Source organism: Pongo abelii, chromosome 9 (assembly GCF_028885655.2).
Source record: "Pongo abelii isolate AG06213 chromosome 9, NHGRI_mPonAbe1-v2.0_pri, whole genome shotgun sequence".
NCBI lineage: Eukaryota > Metazoa > Chordata > Mammalia > Primates > Hominidae > Pongo > Pongo abelii.
The window spans coordinates 61,125,562-61,138,644 of record NC_071994.2 but is presented as its reverse complement, the minus strand read 5'-3'; the positions used below and the strand labels follow the sequence as shown (position 1 = coordinate 61,138,644).

At 35.3% G+C, this 13,083-nt stretch overlaps 1 protein-coding gene across 33 annotated transcripts in view; it reads right to left on the bottom strand.

Annotated features, from left to right (window-relative positions):
- SOX6 (SRY-box transcription factor 6) overlaps positions 1–13,083 on the bottom strand; it is a 757,470-nt gene that overhangs the window by 126,500 nt on the left and 617,887 nt on the right. For 20 of the 33 annotated variants that reach the window (XM_054523662.2, XM_054523669.2, XM_054523670.2 and 17 more), the window contains 2 exons: positions 3,756–3,835; positions 2,146–2,268 (listed from right to left, as the gene is read on the bottom strand). In XM_054523662.2, the coding sequence (XP_054379637.1) occupies positions 2,146–2,268; positions 3,756–3,835 (203 nt within the window). 33 annotated transcript variants of the gene reach the window in all.

Below are 13,083 nucleotides of genomic sequence, written 5' to 3'. Positions count from 1 at the left end.
TAGCACCTTAGATATGGGTGTCTACTATGCTATTCACAGATGTCCCAATAAATATGCCACACTCATACTAGGAAAGTTTGGGAAACCTGCCTTTTAAACAAGGTTGATCTTTTCTAACCAGTGTCCACATGAGCAAACAGATCAAAGGTTTCTTGACATGCAGGAAAAAGGTGCAAAAATAGGAGGCAATAGAACAGAGCAAGAGTAAATAAAAACTGAGGAAACTATCAAAGATTTAATCTGCATCCAGATTTAAACTGCAAAGCTATGAAGGCTCTTGCATTAATGGTTTCCCTGTTTAGCCTAATTAAAGTGACAGACACGTGACATACATTGTGCTTCTAGATCAGCATCACTACGGCACCACAGAGCTCTGACACTCATACGCATGACATCATGGTTTCCAGAAACCCAACAGAAGCCAGATTTGACACATCAGGGATCGGTGATGGTGTGGGGGTTGGGAGTGGGGGGTGGGAGAGAAGCCGATCTAAGTGAAAAATTAGGCAAAAGAAGAGACTGGGTATAAACCTGGCTAAGGGAAGATTGATGGGATAGAACACAACACTTCAACAGAAAATCCAAAAGAAAAATCCAACAGGAAAGTCCAACAGGAAAGAAAGAAAAGTCCACCAGGAGAGGAAACAGAAAAGTCCAGCATGAGAGGAAGTCTTGAGTTTGAGCCAAGGCTACCTAATTTCTCATTCTTCCAGGCATTTAAAAGCTCTCAAGCTGACTGTCCTGAGTAGATAAGCTTGCTAATTGTCATCACACATATAAACTTGTTCCTAATGTCCAGTCATCTCTTTCTAGCTCTCCTAGGCATAGATTTTCAGAATGCCCAGAAATGTGGTACTCACTCTACAGCCAAAAGAAAGCCTTAGAAATTTCTTCTGTCTGTATAGAAGACAGGAGATACTCTGACAGTATGTGTCTAATCATGTCTGAGTGGAAACCCCCTGTCTACATCTTATGACAAAGCAAAAGAAAAGAGGGTGGCAGTTAACAAGCTCTGGAATTCTACCTTAGGCTACTTCCAAGGGGGTCTTTGGTCTTGTCTCTTCCTTCTTCTTAGGAGTGATCATTCTCTATCATTTTCCAAAAAGGTAGATTCACAAGCAGCAGAAAAGGTAATGTCAAAGGGACCTTTCACTGACTACATAGTGTTTGAGTTATACAGACCAGCAGAGCCATCAGAAGCTAAATGTACATCTTGCTAGATGCAATTATTTTCATTTTTGGGTTGAGTTTCCCATCCTAGGTTGGAATATAAAATCTGCTATTATATCTAACCCAGAGAATTAAAGTGTGTTTCAGTTTGAGGTAAACTGTATCCACTTTTTTAAAAATTCAACAGATAGCTGGAAATTCTCCAATATGAAAGTCCCAGTGAGGGACCCCGGTGATGCAGAAAAGGAATTAAGCATGAAATTGGAGAGAGGAGGACTGGGTTCCTATAGAAGAAAAGGTCTTGGTTTTCACAAGCCATCTTCTCTCAGTGGTAAGAATATCCCAACAAAACAACAAAGGACTCTACTGGAAGGTGAAATATGAAAAGGATACTACAGAAGTTTGTCTGGGAAAAAGCAATCATCCAGGCCCAGGCACCCACCCCTACTTCATTCTGAGAAAACTGAGTACGTAGAATTAGAAATCCTGGGCAATAACCTTGACTCAATGAATATTTTATAGCCTTGGTTAAATAACTTAACCTCTCCAAACCTCAGCTGTTTTATCTATACAAGCAGAATTATATTTGATCAAATTTACAGGGTTATTCTACGGTCAAATAATTTTTTAATGTTTAAGTATTTTTTAAAAAAATACTATACAACACTATACATAAGAAAATATAAAAGAGTGAGGGAAGAAACATGGTTTTGAAGACACTTATAATGTAAAGCTTTTGTGTGAATATATATGGCAAAGAACAACCTTAATTCAGGGGCATTGCTTTGGGATTTGCTTTTTTCTCTGAAAGAAAAGGGGCAAAAGAAGAGCCTCCTTAGGAATGAGAGGAAAGCGAAAGATTAAGTTTAGTGTTTAGGTTGAGTGTTTGCCACTTAAAAAAAAAAAAAAAAGCCTAGAGTATGACTGAACAATCCAGTCCCCAACCCAATGAAGCACCAATGGAAGCATTCATACCTCAATCTGTTTGTGGTTGTAAGAGTGGCCACCACCATGTTCAAAGGTGTCCAAATTCCTGCCAAAACGGTCACTTAGGCCCTTTAGCCTTGGGTTAATTTGTGGGTGGGAGACATGACCCTTCTGTTTAGTAGCATATTCAGAAAAAAAAAAGACAAAACATACTGTCAGAACTCATGAAACAGAATACATATTTCTAAATCCAGGGTATTGACCACATCAAAAAATAGAAAGTAGAAAGTTTAAGACTCAGTTTCTTTCTTTTACAGAAATTTGGTTATAGTATCAAACAGTGGCACTGATTTCTTGTTTCTGCCTCTGACTCAAGAAGATACTCAATAGCACAGCTATAGGAAGAGAAGAAATATATTAGGTTTATAATAGTGAGGGTTCTTTTTAGACTTGCACCAACTATAGTAGGTTTCAGTGTTAGTAGTGTGAAAGGTGAAGGTTTGCAAGAGAGGTGAGGTTGCTGCTCTTCTTAGGTGAAATTTCTAGCTCTGCTAGGCAGCCCATAATGGGTTACATCTTTATGACTTCCTGGATCATGACTCATGACAAAATTTCTCAAAGTATTGCAGAAATTCTTTATTTGCAGATCCAGTTGGAAACATTCAAAATGATGTTTTTCCATGGGACAATAGTTGTATACTTTTTATGTTCAAGTCACATAGAGACTAGCAACACAAAAATAAAAATGCTTCACCAGATGCTATTTTGTAGATTATTTAAGAAAATTCAAAAATAATTACAGTATATTTTAAGAACAAAAACTATCTTTAATAAAACTTTCTACTATATTGAAGTCAATTTGTTGATTATCTTATATTCTCTAAATGTCCAAATACTGAATGTTTGACTTATTTTAATGATCTCAGCTTTTTGTTTTTATTGATACAAATATATATTCATATTCAAAGTTAACCTCCCATTCAAGTGGTAGTAGTAGAAGGGTATAATGATCAGCTATTCCTATTCCAAACTCACTTTACTGTAAAGAAGATAAGGTGTAAATGATTTTTCAATCAGTTTCCAAAACACTTTCTCCCCAAGTTTAGCTTTATAAATAAGAAACACCAATGCAAAATTTATCAGACACCATGCCCTGACTTTTGACCCTAGAAAGGGTGAGGATACACATATTAAGGAGCAATGCAATTACAATTTACAAAATAATTATCACGTAATTTGAAAATAACAACCCCTTATTCTATGAGCTACAAGAAGGAAAAAATATCCAACATCATTTTTGTTTCAATTTTTATATGTAAAAGCTAATCTGGACATAAGTGGAGACACAGATGAAAAACTAACAAGGAAAAAGCTAACATGTATGCAGTAACAACTAGCCATTGAAATTGTAAAACTATTCACTCATCTGATAGAGAATACATAGTATTAAGTCCTAATGTGATCTTTTCCTTTAAAAATATTGAAACTGGCAGTTTTCTCTTCTATTTGCATTATGGTAAGCAAATAAGGTGTTAATCCTTCTGGGCTACGCTTAAAAAATTATTTAACATTCAGGCCATCATTTAGCATACAGCTGGTTAGCAGTTTTCCACTAAAGTACTGGCTTATATCCCACATTTTTTTCTTCTGGCACTTACCTGGAGCTGTAAAGGGCTGAGTCCAGAAGCAGCAGCAGCTGCCATTGTTGATGGAATGAACTGTACGGGGTAGTTATCACCTGTCGGAAAGAACAATGCATACAGGTTTAGACAATGCACAGGGAATTGCAGCAGACAAGTACAAACATGGTCCTTGGATTGCCTGAGCTTTACAACATTGCTCTAAGCCCAAACATCTGCAGAAACAAAAGGCTTAGTTGGGCACAGACTTGCAGTGCTGCCTTGGAACTTTTTGTTAACAGATAGCTGGTAGGCAAACTGGCAAAACATGAATGTGATGTTAAAAAAACTTAAATGTGCAATTCAAGCATGTTCACTCCATTGCGAATCTTGTAATACATCATTTTTTAAGAGTAAAAAAATATCTTAAAGCCAGGCTGACACTCAGTACACTGGGAAAGCATTAAGGCTTTTACATTAGAACAACAAAAAGTTTTGGCTTGGTAGGCAAGGCAGAGTATAGAGTCCAAAAAGGGCTCTGAGCTACTGACTGCTCATAATTCTAAACTTTATTTATTAAACAAGTTTAAAAATTAAAAAATACAACCTCTTCAATATGATAGGGCCTAGAGGACAGCTAATCTTATCTTCCAGCATTCTGTGAAATGTCTGGTATCCCCATAAGTATAGAAACCATGTTTGTCTGGATTAACCTCTGGTACTGTACTGGTGGATCCTAGTACAGAATCATGCATACTAAGCACTTATCAAACATATTTTAATGATGCTTTGATTAAATAAACGCACATTTTACATGGAATATCTGTACTAAACGCCTGGTAAAGAGTGAGTATGGTTCAGCAGAGATGAATGCTATATCTTAATGTGTTTCTGACTTCAGATCATTCCTAAAAAGGGAGACGGAAGTACCTTCTGTGACCTAAGAACACAGGCTGTGTGCAGTAACCTGAAGAACCAAAACAAAGTAAGGAGGAACATATCATGACAGTGGTAACTGAAATAAAAATTAGTATGTGTGGATAAATTTCACAATATCAGTGATTTAATGGAGTAACACTTTGGCTTCAGCTACTTATTTAAAGTCAGTGTTATGTAATATCTCTAGGCTATATTTTAATAGGCTGTTCCTCCACACATTTTTGACATTTATAATAATCATGTTGTTTTGCATGAACTTTCCACACTGAAAGCTGAATGTAATAATGAATAGACAGCTTAGAAAGAATCTCAGTAATAAAGGTAGTCAATTGGAAAGCAAGAAAACTTTTTTTGGAGTGGGGGTATGGACACGAATACCTGGAGCCTTCCTGGTGACTCTGGTTCCTGGGAACTCATCCTGCTTGCCATATGAAATGCTACTCAGCTGGCCCAATGTAAATGTTAAGTTGCTTTCACTTTTAACAAATTGTTAGCTTCTAATCTACACAGTCTCTTTGCATCATATCCATAATACCTCATCAGACCATTGAGCACAGTGTGTGCTTGTACACAGTCCAGTAACAATTGGCTTCTGATTGCATATGGAGCGCTGCTACAATGCATTCACTAACATTATATTGTGCTGGTCTCCTATGGAGTAATGTTCAAAATATCTGATCTTGTTTTTCTCCTTCCATGAGGTTGATTTTGGTTTGCAGTACTATATGAGCTTTTTAAAAAAGACAACTAGGCCAAATTATTTTTTATAGTAAATGACAGTCACTTTATGCTTAAACAATTCTACTGATCTTCTTGATATTTAAGCTAAATTATCTGAAGGAAGAATATCCTAATCTAAGTCAAATAGTATTTCTTTGGTAGATATCAAGTTTAAAAAAATCACAAAATGATGCTGAATTAATGATGCTTCAAAAATAGGGGAAAAATATCACCATTCTAACCATCAACATGGACTGCCTCCTGGAACATTTTAGAGCTGTTCTTTCTTTAAATATCATGCATTATTCATACTAACTCTAAACCACAACCCCCCTCCCTGTAAGTTTAATACCAGTTGCTTTATTTGTAATAAAACATTTTTCATGTCAAACATATTTTTAAAAAATCAAACTCTAAAAGAATTCCCTGGGGCACTCCTTTTTTCATAGCTGTCATGCTTCTGTGCTATGAAATAGCTTTTTTTTTTTTTTTTACAGTTTTTGGCTTGCCAGTTAATTTATTACTATCTCTACCACACCCTGTAGTACTTTCCAGCTCACCTGCTGGCTACAAACAGCTTTCTTTCCACTGCTGACAGGCATATTTTAAAAACATTTTTAACTTTTATCCTTCTTTGAATCTGTATATCTGAACATAATCTTTAGAAAGCTATTTCTCCATAACATATCATTGTTTCAACATTAAAAGTAAAAATGAATACATTAGAGCAACAGAGTATATAACAGAGAATGATTAGAAGAAAGAGAACAAGGACAAGGCAGGAGGGGTAGAAGATGAGGGAGAAGAAGAGGGGGATTACAAGTAGAAAAGAAAAATTTAAGAGGGAGAGGGATGTAAGGGTATTGTGAAGTTTAGTTTTTTAATAACAAAGTTGCATGTTTCCCCTATGCTGCTCTAATTTTCTGTGTAAGTCAATCAAGAAAAAGTTCTCAGTGCCTGACTTGGCAAGTAATCAGTCAACATGTTGTAGCAATTTTTTTCAAATTTGTCTCTGAATTTGAAATGCTTTCATGAGGACCCATTCTTTTAAAATTTGTACACGGAAGGTGAAGCTTGTTGAAACAGGTTGGCTTTATGCACTACTGTAATCTGGCCCTTGCTACCTCTAGTGTAAGAAGACAACATTCAAAAACCAATTTGAGAAATAATGTCCATTCTGTAAATCCATTTTCCAGCTTTCTACATATTTCAACTGACAGTTTTTATCTTAAGAGTACAGAACAAAGACAAAGTAGGATTTAAAACTTATGGAAAATTTGCTTGACATTAGTTTCACTTGTCAGAATAGGCAGCATTCCTTTGGAATCAAAACAGCAAGAGTCCCTAAATGAGAGAAAATAAATTCTGAAATTTTCATAGAAACTGACATGAAGCAGAAAATTAGCAAAACTTAATGGCAGGAGAAGGGGAGCTTGTACTAAGAACCTACAACCCATTAGATTCAGGCTACCTCCTGCAATAATGCTTTTAATTTGAATAATTCAGATATAAAGTCTACCTTTTAAAAAAAAAAAAGCCAAAAATCCCATGGGTAAAAGTCTGTCAATTTACTTTCATTCTTCAGCGACAAAGGACTGGGATAGTTGCAGTATCCTGAGATAGTAACTTCAGATGTTAACACATTGAAGAAATAATTTAGAAAGTTTGGAAGGAGTAGAGAGAGGAAAAAAAAAACAGAACTAGAAGACAGGACAAAAGATTCTTCAGTCTCATACCTCATTTCCCAGCCTCCATAACAGAAGAAAAATATGTTACACATCCCTAACTAAACTCAAAAATTATTGTGTGCCGGCATCATAAAATGATAATAAGTTGCCAAACAACTGTAGAGCCCACCTTTATGAGCTACAGCCATTCTTGTTACAATATGAACATATCTGAATCACAACCACTTATGCAAACTTGAACATACCACTTAGCATGGATCTTGCCTGGATGCATGCATTTGGTACAGCAAAATATTACAATTCCTCTGCACTCTGAGGGAATGCCATAAGTCTGAATTTGTCTTTATGCGAAACCACACTGTAGTAAATGTTAGCAGGTAATAGGTGACACAAAAGCTTCAATTTGTCCTGAGGACAAATGAAAAATAAAATTAGCAAGGATTATAATATATATTGCTGAGATCACTATGTTGTTATTTCTCCTGCTAAATTTATCCCTCTCTATTCATCAAAGAATAGATCAATAATGAAAAGAGTCTTGACCTCAGAATTTCTTCTAAGATCATCTGCAGTGTTTTTTCTACCTTTAAGGAAACTAAGAATCAAGGCTCAACCTTGCTGTCTTCACTTATTTCACAGCTGCATCCAAACCCTTGACCAATCATCTGAAAATCTGTGGAATTTGTCACAATGGCAATTAAATAAGTGAGTGTGAATGAACTCACATAAATTCATCCCCATTACATAAAATTGATTAAAAAAATCCTCAGTTTCATACTAGGGATGCAGGGATGGCTTAACATATGGAAATCAATAAACATGATACATCACATAAACAGAATTAAAAACAAAAAACTCACATGATCATCTCAATATATGCAGAAAAAGCATTTAACAAAATCTCAACATCCCTTTGTGATTAAAACCCTCAGCAAAATTAGCATAGAAGAGACATACCTTAAAGCAATAAAAGCCATCTACAACAAACCCACAGAGAACATTATAGTGAATGAGGAAGACTTGAAAGCATTCTCCCTAAGAGCTGGAACAAGACAAGGATACCCACTTTAACCACTTCTATTCAACATAGTACTGGAAGTCCTAGCAAGAGCAATCAGACAACAGACAGAAAATAGGCGCATCCAAATTGGTAAAAAGGAAGTCAAAGTGTCGCTGTTTGCTCATGATATGATTGTATACCTAGAAAATCCTAAAGACTCATCCAAAAAGCTCCTAGAACTGGTAAACGAATTCAGCAAAGTTTCAGGATACAAAATTAATGTACACAACTTAGTGGCTCTGCTATACACCAACAGTGAGGGAGCTGAGAATCAAATCAAGAACTCAACCCCTTTCACAATAGCTGCAATAAAATAAAATACTTAGGAATATACCTAACCAAAGATGTGAAAGACCTCTACAAGAAAACTACAAAACACTGCTGAAAGAAATCATAGATTATATAAACAAATGGAAACACATCCCATGCTCATGGTTGGGTAGGATCAATATTTTAAAAATGACTATACTGCCCAAAGCAATCTACAAATTCAATGTGATTCCCATAAAAATACCACTATAATTCTTCAAGGAACTAGTAAAAAGAATCCTAAAATATATATGAAACCAAAATGAGCCTGCATAGCCAAAGACAGACTAAGCAAAAAGAACAAATCTGGAGGCACCACATTACCTGACTGCAAACTTTACTATAAGGCCATAGTCACCAAAACAGCATGGTACTGGTATGAAAATAGGCACACAGACCAATGGAACAGAATAGAGAACCCAGAAATAAAGCGAAATACTTACAGCCAACTGATCTTCAATAAAGCAGACAAAAACATAAAATGGGGAAAGACACCCTATTCAACAAATGATGCTGGGATAATTGGCAAGCCACACGTAGAATGAATCTAGATCCTTATCTCTCACCTTGTAAAAAATTCAGCTCAAGATGGATCAAAGACTTAAATCTAAGACCTGAAACCATAAAGATTCTAGAAGATAACATTGGAAAAAACCCTTCTAGACATTGGCTTAGGCAAAGAATTCATCACCAAGAACCCAAAAGCAAATGCAACAAAAGCAAAGATAAATAGATGGGACTTAATTAAACTAAAAAGCTTCTGCACAACAAAAGAAATAATCAGCAGAGTTAACAGACAACCCACAGAGTGGGAGAGAATCTTCGCAATCTATACATCCAACAAAGAACTAATATCCAGAATCTACAAAGAACTCAAACAAATCACAAGAAAAAAACAAACAATCCCATTAAAAAGTGGGCTAAGGACATGAATAGACAATTCTCAAAGGAAGATACACAAATGGCCAATGATCATATAAAAAAAAATGCTCAACATCACTAATTGTCAGGGAAGTGCAAATCAAAACCACAATGCAATACCACCTCACTCCTGCAAGAATGGTCATAATAAAAAAAAATCAATAAATAATGATACTGGCATGGATGTGGTGAAAAGGGAACACTTACACTGTTGGTGGGAATGTAAACTAGTACAAACACTATGAAAAAGAGTATGAAGAGTCCTTAAAGAAGTAAAAGTAGACCTACTGTTTGATCCAGCAATCCCACTACTAGGTATCTACCCAGAGGAAATGAAGTCACTACATGAAAAAGATACTTGCACATGCATGTTTATAGCAGCACAATTTGCAGTTGCAAAAATATGGAACCAGCCCAAATGCTCATCAATCAACGCATGGATAAAGAAAATACACCATGGAATACTACTCAGCCATAAAAGGGAATGAAATAATGGCATTCACAGCAACCTGGATGGAATTGGAGATTATTATTCTAAGTGAAGTAACTCAGAAATGGAAAACCAAGCATCGTATTCTCACTCACATGTGAGAGTTAAGCTATGAGGAATGCAAAGGCATAAGAATGACACATTGAACTTTGGGGATTGGGGAAAAGGTTGGGGGATGGCGAGGTATAAAAGACTACACATTGGGTACAGTGTACACTGCCTGGGTGATGGGTACACCAAAATCTCAGAAATCACCACTATTGAAATTCAAAAAATGAAAAAAAAATTAAAAATTAAAAAATAAACTCTCAAAGTTCATGCCTTCATGATAGCTCATCAATGATATAGCCTCCATGTACAGAGGAGAACACAGTTAAGATTATAGACCTTTAAAAAGCTAGGTTAGTTTACACAGCTGAACATATTTTCTTCCTGGACCCCAACACTGATTTAAAAATTAGGGTGCTAATCTGAAGAACCTCAGAAATGCTTTGATTCTGAGTAGATATATTTAAATAATCAACTATTACAATAGCAGTTCATATCTCTGCTTTGAAATACTCTGGAAGAGACAGAAATGAGTGGCTTTACAAGATGTCATTTGCATAACACCACATGTAAAAATTACATTTTATTCACCGCGAAAAGGTCAGATTTTCTTAAGATCACACATACTTAGAACAAGGCCCCAAGACTATGAAGTATCAAATCAGAGAACTTTAGTCTGAATTCTATCTCCACTATTTCAAGATGTGGAACTGTTGGAAAAGTTAACTTTTTTGAGTATCAGTTTCTTATTTTCTTTTAATAAAACAGCGATGATACCATTTATTACCACTTATATCTAAGAGTTGTTATGAAAATTAAATGAGATTACACACACACACACACACACACACACACATACACAGGTTGGGGGGTGTCTTGGAAAACAAATGGTGCTCAATAAATGCTAACTAAAACAAAGAAATTAAAAAGAAACCCTGAATAATTATGCAGTCATAACAATTGTACATTAACCAATTCAACACCTAGGAGAAATGGACAAATTCCTTAAAACATGAAAATTACCCAACTCAAGAAGAAATAGGAAACCTCAACAGACCTATAACAAGTAAAGACAATGAATCAATAATCAAAGACCTCCCAGTAAGGAAAAGCCCTGGCCTAGATGGCTTTACCAATGGATTCTGCCAAATGTTTAAAGCAGAATTAATACCAATCCTTTTCAACCTCTTACAAAAAAAAATGAAGAGGAGGGAATACTTCTAATTCATTTTATAAGGCTAACATTATCTTGATACCAAAACCAGATAAAGATATCACAGGAAAAGAAAGTTACAGTCCACTATCCCATATAAATATAGATATAAAAATCTTCAACAAAATATTAGCAAAACAAATCCAATGGCATATTAAAAGAATTACTTACCAGGGCAAAGTGGAATTTATCCCAAGAATGCAAGGGATCAAATCAGTGTCAAGCATTACATTAATAGAATGAAGGGAAAAAAAAACCAACATGACCATCTCAATTGACACAGAATAGGCATCTGACAAAAATCTAATATTATTCCATCATAAAAAATTCTCAGAAAACTAGTAACAAAGGAAAAAGACCTCAGCATGATGAAACCTATTTATAAAAAGCCTACAGCTGGCCAAGTGTGGTGGCACGTGCCTATAGTCCCAGCTACTTGGGAGGCTGAGGTAGAAAGATTGCTTGAAGCCAGGAGTTCAAGGCCACAGTGAACTATGATCATACCTCTTAATTCCAGCCTGGACAACAGAGGTAGACCCTGTTTGTTAAACAAACAAACAAACATCCACAGCTAACTTCATATTCAATGGTGAAAGACTGAAAGCTTTCCCCTTAAGATCGAGAACAAGACAATAATGTTCACTTTCACTGCTGCTATTCAGTCTTATAGTGGAAGTGCTAGCCACTGCTATTAGACAAGAAAAAGAAATAAAATGTATCAAAATTGGTAAGGGAGAGGTAAAACTATTTGTATTTGCAAATGACACAATCCTGTATATAGAAAATCCCAAAGAGTCCCTGAGAAAGCTACTAGAATTAATAAATTCAGCGAAGTTGCAGAGTATAAGCTTAACACACAAGTATCAGCTGTGTTTCTAAACATCAGCAACGAACAACCCAAAAGAAAATTAAGAAAACAATTTCATTTACAAAAGTATTAAAAAGAACTAAACACTTAGGGATAAATCTAGCCAAGGAGATGAAAGACTTGTATGTTGAAAACTATAAAACATTTTTGAAAGAAATTAAAGATGACATAAATAAATGGAAAAGCATGTGTGCTCATGGGTAGGAAGATTTAACACTGTTAAGATGGCAATACTACCCAAAGCAATCTGCAGATTCAAAGCAATCCCTATCAAAATTACAACAACCTACTTCACAGAAATGGAAAAGCCAATTCACAAATTAATACGGAATTACAAGAGGTCCCAATAACTAAAACAATCTTGAAAAAGAATAAAGTTGGAAAGCTCACAGTTTAAATTTTACCACAAAGCTACAGCAATTAAAACAGGATGGTACTGGCATAAGAAGACATATATATATATATATATCTACCAATGAAATATAATAGAAAGCTCAAAATTAAAACCTTTACATATATAGTTGATTGATTTTTGACAAAGGTGCAAAAACCATTGAACGGGGGAAAGGATAGTCTTATCAACAAATAGTGTGGGGAAAACTGGACATCCACGTGCAAAAGATGTAAAACAATAGAAAAAGGTTTTACCTTACACAATATGCAAAAATCAACTCAAATGGATCAAAGACATGAAGTTAGAAGCTAAAAAATTAAACCCTTAGAAGAAAACATAGTGGTAAATCTTTATGACATTGGATTTGGCAATGATTTCATTGATATAATATCAAAAGCACAGGTACCAAAGGAAAAAATGGATAAATTGGACTCCATCAAAATTAAGAACTTTAGTGTATAAAAAGATACTATGAAGAATGCTAAAAGACAAATTACAGAATGGGAGAAAATATTTGCAAATGATACATCTGATAAGGTATTAATATCCACAATACACAAAGAACTGAAACTCAACAACAACAAAAGCCCAACTCAAAAATGGGCAAACTACTTAAGTAGACAGTTCTCCACAGGAGATATCCAAATGGCCAATAAGCACATGAAAAGATGATCAGCATCATAAATCATTAAGCAAATGTAAATCAAAACCACGAGA